This window comes from Notamacropus eugenii, chromosome 4, assembly GCF_028372415.1.
Source record: "Notamacropus eugenii isolate mMacEug1 chromosome 4, mMacEug1.pri_v2, whole genome shotgun sequence".
NCBI lineage: Eukaryota > Metazoa > Chordata > Mammalia > Diprotodontia > Macropodidae > Notamacropus > Notamacropus eugenii.
Window position 1 is genome coordinate 2346823 of NC_092875.1, and position 16452 is coordinate 2363274.

General features: G+C 38.6%; 1 protein-coding gene across 1 annotated transcript in view; it reads right to left on the bottom strand.

The window, feature by feature from the left end:
• LOC140498795 (uncharacterized) overlaps positions 1-16452 on the bottom strand; it is a 63078-nt gene that overhangs the window by 26123 nt on the left and 20503 nt on the right. The window contains 1 exon segment of the mRNA XM_072599581.1: positions 11412-13251. Within this exon segment, the coding sequence (XP_072455682.1) occupies positions 11412-13251 (1840 nt within the window).

Genomic DNA, 16452 nt, shown 5'->3' on the forward strand with positions numbered 1-16452 from the left:
AAGCAGGAGAGAGAAGCACATTTCTGGAGAAACTGGAGTTAAAAGATAAGATGTCTTCTAAATGGGACAACAAAGGAATACTCATATTTCATTGCAACACGTGAAAATTCTTTGAATATCACAGAGACCTGGCAAACAAATACAAAAAGGAAGAAATAATCAATATATCTTTTTATTCCATAATGAAACAAGAATGGAAATTACTTCAGGGACCACAAACAAAAAATAGAACTGCAAATGGCAGAATGGGAAAGTGGCAAATGTTGGAGAAAAGTGGAAAACTTGGGACATAAATTCATTGTTGGTGGAATTATAAAATAATTCAGACATTTTGGAGAGCAATCTGGAATTCTGTGGGCATACCAATACTTGGGCTGTTTGTTGACATGATTAGGGAAAAAGGAAAAGAATCTACGTGTTCTAAAATGTTTACAGCAGCTCTCTTTGTGGTGGGCAAAGAACTGGAAAGTGTGAAGGTGCCCATCAGTTTGAGAATGGTTGAAGAAATGCAGGCACATGATTGTGATGGAACACTACTGTTATAAAACACAGTGACCTCAAGATTTTAGAAAAGCATGGAAATATGTGCAGCAAACAGCAAAGAGTGAAATGAGCAGACCCAAGAGAAGATTCTGTATAGTAACAGTAATAATGTTCTAAGAGAAATTCTGATTGGAGAAATTATTTTATCTTTTATAAACACCAAGTTGGGTCTAAAGGACATAGAATGATAGATGTTATTTGCATACAGAGAAAGAATTGATAAATAGAAGTATGTATACAATAATTTACCCAAAAGACCTATTTGTGACTAATGGTAGCCCTTTCTAGGTTGGTCGGGTGTGGGGAGAGAAGAATAAACTATATGACAGTTTTGTGATGTGATGTGAAAGGAAGAGGAACTTATGCACAGTAGAATTTCAGTTTCATGTAAATCATCTTTTTCTTCTACGATGTTATGAAAATGCTTTTCCATTGCATGAAATAAAAACATTTTTCAAAAAGCTTCCTTGAAAATACACACACATGCACACACATATATTTTGACATCTTGCCTACTGGTGCCAGCATTTTTCTGGCAACCAAGGAGGGCAGAAAGGGAAGCAGCAGAAGATTTCATCTCCTTTTTCTCCAAGATCATTGCAGACAGTGAGTGCAGCCAGGAAATTAAAAGACATCTCCTTCTTTAAAGGACAGTTATGACAAATCTGGAAAGCATGTGAAAAAAACCAGAGAGATCACCCTGCCAACAAAAGCCCATATCATAAAGCTATGGGTCTTCCAATAGTATTGTTGTTAGAGTAGCAACATAAGGCAAGGTAAGAACCACAGAATTAACAAATTAAATAGTGGTGCTGGAGAAAACTTTTGAGAGTCCCTTGGACAACAAAAAGGTGAAATCAGTCAAGGCTTACAGAAATTCATTCATCCTATTCACTGCAGGGTCAAACACTGAAGGTGAAAGCCTTTGGCTACATAATAAGAACATGGGATTCTTTAGGAAAGACCTTGATGTTGGGAAAGATAGAAGGAAAATGCAGAGGTTGAGATGGATAGTGTCATGAAAACACAGAAAATGAACTTGGACAGACTTTGGGAGGTATTGGAGGATAGATGGGCCTGGCCTGCTACGGTCCATGGAGTCACAAAAATTGGATACAACTGAATGAATCAACAACTGCACGATATCTTGTAGAAGTTTAAAAGTTTCTCAAAGGTGAGACTAAGGGCAACTAATTGGTGCCAAAGGGTATAGAGCTTGGAAATGGGAAGACTCAACTTCATAAGTTGGAGTCCAGCCAGATACTTACTAGGTATATGAACCTGGCCAAATCACTTAACCCAATTCATCTCAGTTTCTTCATTTACAAAATTAACTGGAGAAGGAAATCACAAACCGGTCCAGCACCAATGCCAAGAAACAGCCCCCACACCTCCCAATGAGGTCACAAAGAGTCAGATATGATTGACATGACTGAACAACAAATCAGGTGAGACTGTCATGATGGTCTTTAGATAATCAGGTCTAATTTGATGACCATGTTTTTCATGCATAGATATAACAAACTAAAGCCTTCCTTCAGGAGAGAGTGGACTCTTGGTGTCAAGACCACAAGGACTCATTGTCACAAGGAAAATCAAGTCAACTCAGGTAAAGGGCTCTGAGCACTAGCAATTTAATAATTAATATGAACTTAGTAATAAAGAGGGCCATGGCTTTGCCATTGAGCTCAAAGACCTGGAGGAGGAGAGGCAGCTTTCTCTATCACTAGATTTTTTGAACTTGCCCTTTAGGTTTTATGAGGTACCAGGGGCACATTTTGGCAAGGAACTCAAAAGATGTTTATAAAACAAACAAACAAGAGAACACACATTTTCCTTTGTCATTATTGTACTCATGTGTTTGTACATTTTTTCATATGTTCATTTTTGGAAGACATTTTTTCTTTTTCTTTTTTTCTTTTTTAATGTTTAACAATCACTGCCATACATTTGCGATTTTATCCCCCCCACACCTACCCCCCACTACCCCCCTCCCTCCCCACGACTGCATACAATTTTGTATAGATTCTACGTATACTTTCCTATTGAGTATATTTTCACTATAGTTATGCTATGTAGTCAGACTAAAATAAATGAAAGAAATCGTATAACAAATCAGAACATGATACACAAACACATACACATACACAAACACGATCTGCTACATTTTGTGAGTGACTTCCATATTTCTTTCTCTGAGTGTGGAAGGCATTTTCCTTAGAGAACCACCTTTGGGATTTTTTTTTTTATAAGAAGTTTCTGCGTTATTACAAAAATCCAAGTCTACCAGGAAAAACTCTCACACACTGTGGTCATTGCTGTGCACAAAGTTCTCCTGGTTCTGCTCCTTTCACTCAGCATCAGGTCATATGAGTCCTTCCAGGCCTCTCTGAAGTCTTCTTGTTCATCATTTCTTATGGCACAATAGTACTCCATTACATTCATATACCATAATTTATTCAGCCATTCCCCAATTGATGGACATCCCCTTGACTTCCAGTTTTTGGCAACTACATAGAGTGCTGCTATAAATATTTTTGTACATGTGGGACCCTTTCCCATTTTTATGATCTCTTGGGGATATAGTCCTAGTAGCGATATTGCTGCGTCAAAGGGTATGCACATTTTTGTAGCCCCTTGGGCATAGTTCCAAATTGCTCTCCAGAATGGTTGGATGTGCTCGCAGCTCCACCAACAATGAATTAGTGTTCCAACTCTCCCACATCCTCTCCAGCATTTATCATTTTCTTGTTCTGTCATGTTTGCCAATCTTATAGGTGTGATGTGGTACCTCAGAGTTGTTTTGATTTGCATCTCTCTAATCAATAGTGATTTACAGCATTTTTTCATATGATTATAGATTGCTTTAATTTCTTCCTCTGAAAATTGCCTGTTCATATCCTTTGACCATTTAGTCACACTTTGACATGAGTGTGGAGTGGGGGAGGGGAGTGTGCCTGCCCCAAGCATGTGAAGACTTCCCCAGTGGAATGGGTGAGTGAGAACATTGTGTTCCAGAGGCCAAGAAGGTTGCTTGGAGCTTAGTGAGACATAGAAGATGCCAAGGTCATCCACTGCATCTTGACCCATCACCAGTCACCTCCATTCTGTCTTGTCACTAGGCTATGACATCTATGGATGAGTGATGCTGACAACTTCGTGCAGCTCAGTCTCACCTAAATCCAATTTGGGAGGAAGCCAAAAGATGTCACCTATTCCATCTGACCATTTTTGCTTTTCTCACTGTCCTGTGGTGCCATCAAGTGACAAAGCAGCAGGCCAGGATACACTGGGAGCTGTAATCATAATCCTGCACACAGGTGGCCCAGGACATCAGATCATCTATCTCTGGCAGCAGCAGTGGGATTTGGCAGCCCCTGAGTGTTTGAGTAACCCTTGAGGACCTCACCCCTCCCTTCCTGGTGTGATGAAGGGGCTAGAAAAGGTCCCCTAAAAATTGTCTGCCTACCCAACCCTGCCTGATTACCACAGCAGGCAGGGATCCCACCCTTCAGTGAAACACCAAAAAATGTACAAAAATTTCTGCAAAGATGATTCTGCCTATTTATTAGTACGTGAAATTTTCACACACTTATGGACAAAACAATATTCAGTAGACCTGAAAGAGACACAGTTCTTGTTTCAAGAGAATTCAGCAGATATCACAAGCAAACAGCAGCCCTGAGTGAAGCAAGGCTGGCAAAGGAAGGCCAAATTCTTGAAGATGAAGCTCCTTACACACATTCCTGGAGTGGCCACAGTGAAGGGGAGCACTGAGAAGCTGACGTAGGTTTTGCAATCAATACTAATCTATTCAACAAGCCTGGATGCCCATCAAAAGGACTGAATGACAGGCTCATGACCATGTGATTGTCACTTGCCAGAAAATATCATCCCACCATCATCAATGCTTATGCTCCCACCATGATGAACACTGATAAAGTGAAAGAAAAATTTATTAAGATCTAGAGACTTTCATCATCAGTGTGCTAAAAGAGGAGAAGCAGGTGTAATTCTGGGTGACTTAAATGCTAGACTAGTCTCAGAGTGATGGCAGAGTCCTTGGGAATGATGCTGTAAACAGCAACAGCCATGCTCACTTACCATTGAAGAGTTGTGCATCTCATGACCTTCCCATCACCAAAACATTCTTCCTTTTACCTAAACACAACAAAACTTTGTGGATGCATCCTTATAGCAAACATTGGCATTTAATAGACTATGTGGTTGTAAGAAGAGACAGAGAGGATGTGAGAGTGATGAATGTAATGTGTGATGCAGAGTGCTGAAGTTATCACAGAGTTATCATCTCCAAGCTTTATATTTGCATCCAACAAAAGCAGTAGACCCAATTCTAGATGACCAGGAGAAGACGTAATGTCAACAGATTAGAACACTTCTCTGAGCAGGAACAGTTTGTTGCTAACTTGGGAGGAAAGTTGAGCCAATATACAGTTGGCAACAGTGCAACAGAAAAGGAGTGAGAAGCGTTCAGAGATATGTTGTACGACACCCCTTTTACTCCTCTGGATCAGAAGATGAACAAGACTAGTTTGATGAAAATGATGGGGAAATTCAGAAACTACTACATGATAAACAAGAAACCCACAGGGTTGACCAGTAGGGTAGTTCATCCACCTCCAAGCAGTCAATATTTTACTCCATCATAGTAAAGTACCAGTGAAGCTTAGGGAGATGTAGGATTCTTGACTCAATCAGAAGGCAGAGGAAATTCAGTTTGACACTTTTGGTAAGAAACTAAAGTGCTTTTATGATGCCCTGAAGGCTATTTACAGGCTGCAGCTATTCACTGTCATCTTATTTACTGATAAAGACATGATCCTGAAGAGATGGGCTGAGTGTTTCCCTAGTGTTTTCCAGAGATTATCATCAATCAGAGTTATTAGTCTTTCCTGAGCACATTCAGAGAATGATAATTCAGGTAAAACAGAAAGATAAGATGGACAATAAAAAGAGGGAGAGAAATCCTTGTTCAAATGGGGAATAAAAATGGATGTCATTCAAAAACTACTGAACAGGATTAATTGAAGGGGAAAAGAGAAAGGGGAAACTGAGGGGGAAAAATGAGATGGAATCCATGTAGAATGAGATGAAAGCAGGAGAGAGAAGAACATTTCTGGGGAAACTAGAGTTGAAAGATATGACAGGACTATGCATATATCATTCCAACACATGGAACTTCTTTGAAAACCACAAGGGCAAGGAGAAACTGCTAACAAATGTAAAAAGGCAGAAATAATACATCCTTTCATTCCACAATGAAATAAGAATGGAAATATGTTCAGGAACTACAAACAAAAAGATACAAACCCAAATGGTAGAAGGAGAAAGTGAGAAATGTTGGAGAAAAATGGAAAAACTGGGACACAAATTCATTGTTGGTGGAATTGTAAAATGACCCAAACATTTTGGAAAGCAATCTGGAATTATGTTGCCACCCCAATACTTGGTCTACTTGGAAACATGATTAGGGACAAAGGAAGAGAGCCTACATGTTCTAAAATGTTTGCACTAGCAAAGAACTGGAAACCACAGAGATGCAATTGGGGAACGGTTGAACAAACTGAGGTATAAGATTGCAATGTCTTATATGAAATGCTGACCTCAAGATTTTAGAAAAACATGAAAATATTTTCATGCAGTTCAGAAGAGGGAAATGAGCAGAACCATGAGAACAGTGTTTATAGTAACAGAAATATTGTGTTAAGAATTACTTTGAGGAAAGGAGTTATTTTGCTATAAAGGAGGACATATGAAGATAAATATTATCTGTATCCAGAGAAAGAACTGATAAATAGATGTATGGAATAACTTAACACACACACACACACACACACACACACACACACACATTATTTGTGCCTAATGGTAGCAATTTCTAGGTTGGGGGGAGGAGGGAAGAGTAAAAAAAAAATTACATAACAATTTTGCTGTATATTTGAAAGGAAAAGCAACTTGTGCACAGTAGATTTGCAGTTGCACGTACACCATCTTTTTATTGTACTATGTTAAGAAAGTGCTTTTTTATTACATAAAACAAAAACTGTTAAATAGTTGTCTTGAAAGAATACACACACACATACACATATGTATTTTAAGATATTGACAACTGGTCCCATTACTTCTTGGAAACCAGAGGGAGATGGATGCAAAGTGATATTTGATACCCTTCGGCTCAAAGATCACTGCAGATGGTGACTGCAGCCATGAAATTAAGAGATACCTCCTCCTTCAAAGGAAAGTCATGGCAAACCTGAACAGTATAGTAAAAAACAATAAAGATATCACCTTGCCAAAAATAATCCAGATAATCAAAGCTATGGGTCTTCCAATATATTGCTGTCAATATGAGGAAAGGCAAGCACCACAGAATCAACAAATTGTGGTGCTGGAGAAAACTTTTGAGAGTCCTGTGGACAACAAAAAGGTGACATCAGTCAAGACTTAAAGAAATTAATTCATCCCATTTTCTGGACGATCAAACACTGAAGCTGAAAGACTTTGGCCACATAATGAGAACAAGAGATTCTTTAGAAAAGACCCTAATGTTGGGAAAGATAGAAGGAAAAAGGAGAAAGGGAAAGCAGAGTATGAGATGGATAATGTCAATGGAAACTAGGAACATCAACTTGGACAGACTTTGGGAGATAGCGGAGGATATATGGGCCTGGTCTGCTCTGGTCCATAGGGTCACAAAGAGTTGGACACATGTGAATGACTCAACAACAAAAAATGTTCTCTCAGCTTAAAGTATCCTCTAAGGTGAGACTAAGGGCAGCTAACTGATGCTATAGTGCAGAGCACTGGGCTTAGAATCAGGAAGACACAACTTCATGAGTTCAAATCCATCCACAGAAATTTACTAGGTGTACAAACCTGGCCAAGTCACTTAACCCTGTTTGCCTCAGTTTCCTCACCTGTGAAATAAACTGGAGAAGGAAATAACAAACCAATCCAGGAACTATGCCATGAAAAAAAGCAATCCAAAATGGAGTCACAAAGAGTCAGATATGACTGAAATGACTGAACAGCAAATCAGGTGAGACTGTCATGATGGCCTCTAGACAATCAGGTCAAATTTGATGACAATGGTTTCCATAAATAGATATTACTTACTAAAGCCTTCCTTCAGGAGAGAGTGCAGTGATGGTCTCAAGACAACAAGGAGTAATTATAACAGGGAAAATCGAGTCAACTGAGGTTCACAAATCAGAGCACTAGCAGTTTATTTGTTCACATGAATTTACAAATAAAGAGGGAACATGGCTTTGCCATTGAGCTCAAAGTCCTGGAGAAGGAGAGGCAGTTTTGTTCAACACCAGGTTTTTTGAACTTGCCCTTTATGTTTTTAAGAGGCACCAGGGGTACATTTTGACAAGGAACTTTGAAGATGTTAACAAACAAACACACACACACTTTCTTTTGTCGTTATCTTACTCAAGTGTTTGTACATTTTTTCACATATTAATATTTGAATGACTTTTTTTCAATAAAAAAATTTCAAGAAAAAAGTAGAACAAAGAACAGAAGATGGTAGGTAGAGAAAGCAATATAAATGGTTAAAGGACTGACAGCAACATGGAGGTAGGAACAATGTGATTGCTTGAAAGTCTAAAATGTGGGTAAAAATGTTGATACTTTCCACTTGGATCTTGCAGAAATAACTAATGATAGATAACAAATTTCCTGTAATTGTACAAAAATATCAGAGACAATATTTCCAGGAATGGCATTATCCTAGCTGGGTAGAGAACAACAGATGGCCTAGAACTGAATCAGGAAATTCAAAGGTAGAGAATGTGTTTCCTTGATACAAAGTGATTTGTAGCAGGTGCTGAGATAATTTCTTTTGAAGTTGTACACACACACACACACACACACACATATTTCCTCCAACTATCCTAATATTGAGAAAGGTCTCATAAGTTACAAATATTATGTTTCCATGTAGGAACGTAAAGAGTTCAACTTTAGTAAGTCCCTTATGATTTCTCTTTCATGTTTATCTTTTCATGCTTCTCTCAGTTCTTGTGTTTCAAAGCCAAATTTTCTATTCAGCTTGGGTCTTTTCATCAGGAATGCTTTTAAGTCCTCCATTTCACTAAATCACCATTTTTTTTCTCCTGAAGCATTAAACTTAGTTTTGCTGGGCAAGTGATTCTTAGTTTTAATCCAAGCTACTGTGACCTCTGGAATATCATATTTCAAGCCCTCTGATCTCTTAAGGTAGAAGCTGCCAGATATTGTGTTATCCTGATTGTGTTTCTGCAGTACTCAAACTATTTCTTTCTGGATGCTTGCAATATTTTCTCCTTAACCTAGGAGCTGTGGAATTTGGCTACAATATACCTAGGAGTTTTCCTTTTGAGATCTCTTTCAAGAGGTGATTGGTGGATTCTTCCAATATCTATTTTACTCTCTGGTTCTAGAATGTCAGGGCAGTTTTCCTTGATAATTTCTTGAAAGATGATGTCTAGGCTCTTTTTTTGATCATGGTTTTCAGTTAGTCCAATAATTTTTAAATTGTCTCTCCTGGATCTATTTTCCAGTGAGATATTTCACAGTCTCCTACTTTTTCATTCCTTTGCTTTTGTTTGATAATTTCTTAATTTTTCATGAAGTCATTAGTTTCCATCTGCTCCATTCTAATGTTTAAGGCATTATGTTTTTCAGTGAACCTTTGGACCTCCTTTTTCATCTGGCCAATTAAGCTTTTCAAGGCATTCTTCTCCTCATTGGCTTTGATTTTTTTCCTTGTTTTTGCTCATTTCCCCAGTCAATTACTTGACTTTGAGCTCTTTGTCAAGGTAGTTCTCTGCTTCTAGTGGGGGTGGGGTGAGGGATGTACTGTCAGCTGCTCGATGCCCCCATAATCTATGGACATAGAGCTCCAGAAACACCTGCTGCTGCTGAGGCTACCACAGACTCTGACTCCCCTTCCATTGCCCTGGCCAGGCCTCTCTACTCTCTCACACAGGTCAGACAGGTTTTTTCCACTGACCTTCCCATTTTGGGGTTTTGAAGTCTGGAAGCTGCCACAGGTTCCAGAGATTTAATTTCCCCTCAGCCAGCTCAGGTCTTATCTTTGCTGGCACATCCTATGCTGCACTTCCCTGCTCCCAGCATGGCGCAATAGACACTTCCCATCAATCTTGTAGGTTTCCTTGGACTGAAGATTTGCTTCCCTCTGTCATTCTCTGGGTTCTACAGCTCCAGAATTTGTTTAGCCATTTTTTACAGCCATTTGGCTGGGCTTGGGGGAAGAGCACCAGCAAGTCTCTGCTTCTACTCTGCCATCCTGGCTCTGCCCCCATTTATTTATTTATTTTTTGTTGCATTATCTGAGGTCACATGTATAATATGAACACATTTTTGCATTTCTCTGAATCCTGTGATTCTGTCTTTTCCCATTAATTTTTTCAGAAAGTCATTACTTATTTCTTTTGAAAAAAAAATCTTTAAATACTTCTGTTCACTAAAATAAAATTAAAATTACTCTAAAAAAACACAATTTTAAAAATGCATGGATTTCCCTTGCCTGAAAACATGTATCTGATACAGGATTTTAAGTTCATCATCCCTTTCTAAAGAACTGGACAGCATGCTTCACTATTGATCCTCTTGCACCCCTTCCTCTTTAGAGGTTCACAAACCCCTTTAAGAATTGAGACAACAGTACAAAGGATTTGAACTAAAAATTTATCAGTGGCACCTTAAGCAGTAAATAATTGTCCAATTTGGTTACAACATTATTTATCCTCTGGGACGTCAAGCATATGCATATCTCAATCTTAACAGTGGCTTTCCCACAGTGATTCAAAACTATCATGATCACGAATCCATGGCTTTTGCCGATCATGCAGTGAGTACCTCAAACTCTGACTACTTCTGACTATGTGCAACATATTCTTTCAACTTCTCACCCTGACATCAAATTGGTTCCAGACTTTCAGGAGGGCTAGACATCCAGGTGAAAATGATCACAGGCACGCAAAGACCCTCAGTGGCTGTCTATCACTGCACCTGAGTAGTTCTTTCATTCATGTGTTGCCTTGTAATCACATCTCATCAAACCCCAAATCACCAGAACAAGATTTCACTTGGGTTTGCATTTTTGCAGCAGTGAGAGCAAGCTATTGGAAAACCATGATCACTAGGCATGCACAGTACAGGTCATCATGAAATCATGAAAGACCACCACAGCTTTGCTACAAAAGCAGACCGCTAAAATGCTAACGTTGTTTTCTAATTTGAATTTCTGCCTAATCTTCTTTTTTCTTGCTGCTGCTGGAAGAAATTAGTTGGCAACATGGGTTAGACTGTTAGTCATTCAGTAGAGTTTCACTGGAAATGTGGTCAGTTTACCAATGGTAGAAAATAGTTATGTATGAAGAAATTCTATCCTTTCAAAAGTTGTTTTGCATAGAAACATTAATAATAAAAAAATTAAATCATTATGTGCAGTTGACACTGAAGTACAATTGTCATTTATCGTAGTATTTCACATAAGCCAATAGAAAAAGAATCCTTTGTTACAGTAATTAGCAATTCATTTCGACTACTTAGAGAGTTTTAAAAAATGAATTTTCCATCCCTCAGCACAAGCTTGTCAAATTCTCCTTCCATTTTCCACCTCATCCAAGAGTAAGCATTTTCACCATGCTGTCTTTAAAAATCATAATACAACTGGTGGTGTAGTAGATAGAATGCTGGGCCTCAAACCAAAGACATGTGTTCTGATCCTATGTCATAAACTTGCTAGTCCTGTGACACTTTCCAATTTATATACTTAATGTTGGGTAAGACAGTCCATCCATGTAAAAGCTTTTCTATATTGGTTACATTCCTAAGGTTTCTCTCCAGTGTGGATTCTCTGATGCTGAGTAAGAGCTTTACTTTCTCTAAAATTCTTTCCACATTAATGACAGTCATAAGTTTTTTCTCCTTCGTGGATTTTCTGATGCAGAATTAGACTAGTATACCATTTAAAAGCTTTTCCACATTGAGTGCATTCATAAGGTGTCTCTCCAGTGTGGATTCTCTGATGTACAGTAAGAGTGGTACACCACTTAAAGGCCTTTCCACATTGATTACATTCATAAGGTTTCTCTCCAGTGTGGATTCTCTGATGTTGAATAAGACCATCCTTCCATGTAAAAGCCTTTCCGCATTGATTACATTCATATGGTTTTTCTCCAGTGTGGATCCTCTGATGTTCACCAATACTCTTCCTACATCTGAAAGTCTTTCCACATTGATTACATTTAAAAGGTTTCTCTCCAGTGTGGATTCTCTGATGTTGAACAAGACTGTCCTTCCATGTATAAGTCTTTCCACATTGATTACACTTATAAGGTTTTTCTCCACCATGCATTCTCTGATGTTGAACAAGACTGACCTTCCGTCTATAAGTCTTTCCACATTGATTACATTCATATAGGTTCTCTCCAGTGTGTATTCTCTGATGTAGAGTCAAACTGTTCCACCATTTATAAGTCTTTCCACACTGATTACATTTATAAGGTTTCTCTCCAGTGTGGATTCTCTGATGTAAAGGAATACTTTTCCTACATCTAAAAGTCTTTCCACATTGATTACATTTATAAGGTTTCTCTCCAGTGTGGATTCTTTGATGTTGAACAAGACTGGCCTTCTGTATATAAGTCTTTCCACACTGATTACAATCATACAGTTTCTCTCCAGTGTGTATGCTCTGATGTAGAGTAAGACTGTTCCACCATTTAAAAGTCTTTCCACAATGATTACATTTATAAGGTTTCTCTCCATTGTGGGTTCTCTGGTGTACATTAAGTTGAGCCTTTTTTTTAAAAGCTTTTCCACACTGATTACAGTCATGAGGTCTCTCTCCCGTGTGGATACTCTGATGTAGAGCAAGAGCCCGACTTTCCCTAAAAGCCTTTCCACAATGATTACATTGAAAAGGTTTCTCCCCATTGTGTTTCCTCTGATGTAGAGTAAGACTGGTACACCATTTAAAAACCTTTCCACATTGATTGCATTCATAAGGTGTCTCACCAGTGTGAATTCTCTGATGTACAGTAAGATTGGTAGACCACTTAAAAGCCTTTCCACATTGATTACATTCATAAGGTTTCTCTCCAGTGTGGGTTCTCTGATGTTGAACTAGACTATCCTTCCATGTAAAAGTCTTTCCACACTGTTTACATTCATAAGGTTTCTCTCCAGTGTGGGTTCTCTGATGTAAAATAAGATGATCTCTCTTTTTAAAGGCCTTTCTACATTGATTACAGTCATATGACTTCTCTCCAATGTGGATTCTCTGATGTACAGTGAGACCTCTCCTTCCCCTAAAAGCCTTTCCACATTGATTACAGTCATAAAGTTTCCCTCCAGTATGGGTTCTCTGATGTTGAACAAGACTGCTTTCGCATGTAAACATCTTTCCACATGGGTTACATTTATACTCTTTATTTGCAGTGTGGATTCTCTGATGCAAAATAAAACCAGACTTCCTTGTAAAAGCCTTTCCACATTGATTACATTCATAAGGTTTCTCTCCAGTGTGGATTCTCTCATTTGTTGCACAGATTTCTCTCCAATTGAAGTCAGAGGGACCATCACTCATCAGTCTTGCCTCATGAGGTTTTTCCACAGAAAGGCTTAGCTCTATAGTAGTTTCCTTCATTTCCAGCCTGATCACTCCTTCTGGGGAAAAAAAAAAAAACAATGAAAAATACAGAAATCACACACACACACACACACACACATACCTTTGTTCCACTGTTAGAACATAAACTCAGTTACTTTCTATTTCCTCAAAGAGAAAAAACTTAAAAGGGCAGAAGTAATCATTTAAAATACCTTTACTTCACATTTCAAGGATGATTTAATTTACAAAGAACTTCACACGTAATCATACTGGATCTTCACAACAAATTTGTGACACTAGCAGAGCCATCATTCTTATCACATTTACAACTCAGCCCATGAGCTCAGAATGGCTGAGTGATTTGACCCAAATCCCAATGGCTAAGACTAGAATTTAAACTCTGAAAGGTCATGCTATGTCCACAGTACTCAACAATTTATCTCCACATCAATATTTCCCTTTTCCTTTCATTGTCTGGACTTTCAATCCATTCTTCATAGATACAATGCCATTTGGTGCACATATACTAAGTATTCAAAATATTTCATGATCTAGACTGCTTGCAAGTACAACCTAATTTCTCTGGGGATCATTTTCAAACTTATTTTTCCTGTTGCATTATCTGAGGTCACATACAGACTATAAACACTTCTTTTTGTATTTCCCTGAGACAGAAGAGATTTTGTTCTGAACCATTAATTTTTTTAGATAGCTATTTATTTATCTTTTTTAAATTATAATTAAATTTATGTACTCAATAAAAGTAAACTCCTTCTAAGATACACAATGAAAAGAATGCATGGCATTACCCATATCTGAAAATATATGTCTGATACAGGAATTTGAGTTTATCATCCATTTCTACAAAAGTGGACAGCATGCTTGTAACAGCAAGCAAAGTATGATCTTTTGCTGCTGCAGTTGTAGCCAATTAAGTGCCTTTGATTGAATCAATCAAGAGTCTTTGATTAGAAAAAGTATATATATTATAGAGAGAGCAGTCAGAAGCACAACTGAGAGAAGCAGAGAGAGAAGCACAACCGAGAGAGAAGTGACCATTAGCAGGCTAGGGGAACTTGCTTGTGGGGAGGCCTAATAGAATGTTTGTGATGTTGGTGCTGTCTGTTGATCTGTGTTGTCTGTTGGTCTTTATGAGTGAATTGAGATGATGGTGCTGGTAATGTGTATAAATATTGTTACAGCCCTGTTAAACCTTGTTTTCATAGAAACAGAAGCTGCAGGCAAGAGCCCCTGGAACCTGCTGTCAGGAAGAAGCAGGAAGAGTTTGGAGTAGAACAGTCCCTGTGAGCCGAGACAAGGAGCAGGAGCAGAGAGCTGCCAGACAAGAGCTGGGAGTGGTCAGTCCACAGAGGATGGAGCCATAGGGTTTGGAAGTCAGCCTTGAGTTAAGATGAGAGAGGACTTTACTTGGACACAGTGTACTGATTAATTAGATTGCTCTTTCAGTGATCTGGGGTGGGGGGGAAGGTGTAGCATTTTCTGCTACCCCTTAAGGATACATCATGCCAGGGAAGACCCTAGCCTGGGACCCCCTGACTTTGGGAATGCAATGACATATGCTATGTGCCATATGACATACTGAGTGTTATGGGACACATGTATGTATTAGATGACATGTTTTGCTTAAGGATGTTGTTATGTTATGCTTTACTTTATTGAACAATGTTTAGTTTATTGCTAAATAAATAGAGTTCATTACACTATGCAATGAGACCCTTAAAATCATTCACAGCAGCAGTCTTCAGATGTGCTGATGTGATTGGCTTTACAATGCTTCATCATTGGTCCTCTTGCTCCCTTTCCCCTTTTCAGGTGCACAAATCCTTTCAAGGATTGTGACAATGGTCCAAGAAGTTTGAGCTAAAAATTTGTCAGTGTCACCTTATGCAGTAAATAATTTTCCAATGTGGTTACAAAGAAATTCTTCCTCTGGGACAAGTATGTGCAGGTTTCAACCTTAACAGTGTTACTTCTGCAGTGATTCCAAGCTAGCGCGGTCAGGAAGACATGGCTTTTGCCGATCATGTGGTGAGTACCTCAAACTCTGACTGCTTCTAGGTGAAACACATTCTTTCAGTTTTTCAAGTTGACATCCAATTGTTTCCAAACTTCTTAGAAGGGTGGATGTTCATGTGCAAATGATCACAGGCATGCAAAGATCCTCAGTGGCTGTCTATCACTGCACCTGAGTAGTTCTTTCATTCATGTGTTACCTTGTATTCACATCTCATCAAATCTGAAATCACCAGATTAAGATCTCACTTGAGTTTGCATTCTTGCAGCAGTGAGAGCAGGCTATTGGAAAACCATGATTACTAGGCATGTAGAATAGAGGACATCATGAAACCCTCATGGACCACCATAACTTTGCTATAAAACCATTAAAGACCACTGAAATGCTAAGGTTGTTTTCTAATTTGAACTTCTCCTTTGTTTACGTTACTCTTTTTCCATCCAGTAGCTTTTCTTTAAAAAAAAATAATAACTTATTTATTTTTAGTTTTCAACATTCATTTCCACAAGATTTTGAGTTCCATGTTTTCTCCTCTCTAGCCATCCCAAGACATTGTGCATTTCAATTACCCCTTTCCCCAGTCTGCCCTCCCTTCTATCACACACCCCCAATACTCTTCCTCCTTACTTTCTTGCATGGCAAGATAGATTTCCATATCCCATTGCCTGTATATCTTATCTCCAAACCGCATGTAAAAACAATTTTAACATTTGTTTTTAAAACTTTTTCCAAATTCCCTCCCTTCTTCCTTCCCCACCCACCCTCGCTGAGAAGGCATACAATTCAATATAGGTTATACATGTGCAGTCATGCAAAACACTTCCATAACAGTGATGTTGTAAGAGAGTAACTATATTTCCCTCCATCCTATCCCACCTCCATTTATTCTATTTTTTCCTTTGACCTTGTCCCTTTTCAAAAGTGTTTGCTTCTGACTACCCCTCCCCCAATCTGTTCTCCCTCCTATCATCCCCTCCTCTTTTCCCCTTCTGCCCTACTTTCCTGTAGGGCAAGATACTCAATTGAGTGTGCATGTTATTTCTTCCTTAAGTCAAATGTGATGATTCACTCGTTCCCTTTCACCTCTTTTATGTGAGATAACTTACCTCATTCTATCTCTCCCTTTCTTCTTCTCTCAATATATTCCTCTCTCACCCCTTAAATTTATTTTTAGATTATCATCCTTTCATATTCAACTCACCCTGTGCCATCTGTCTATACA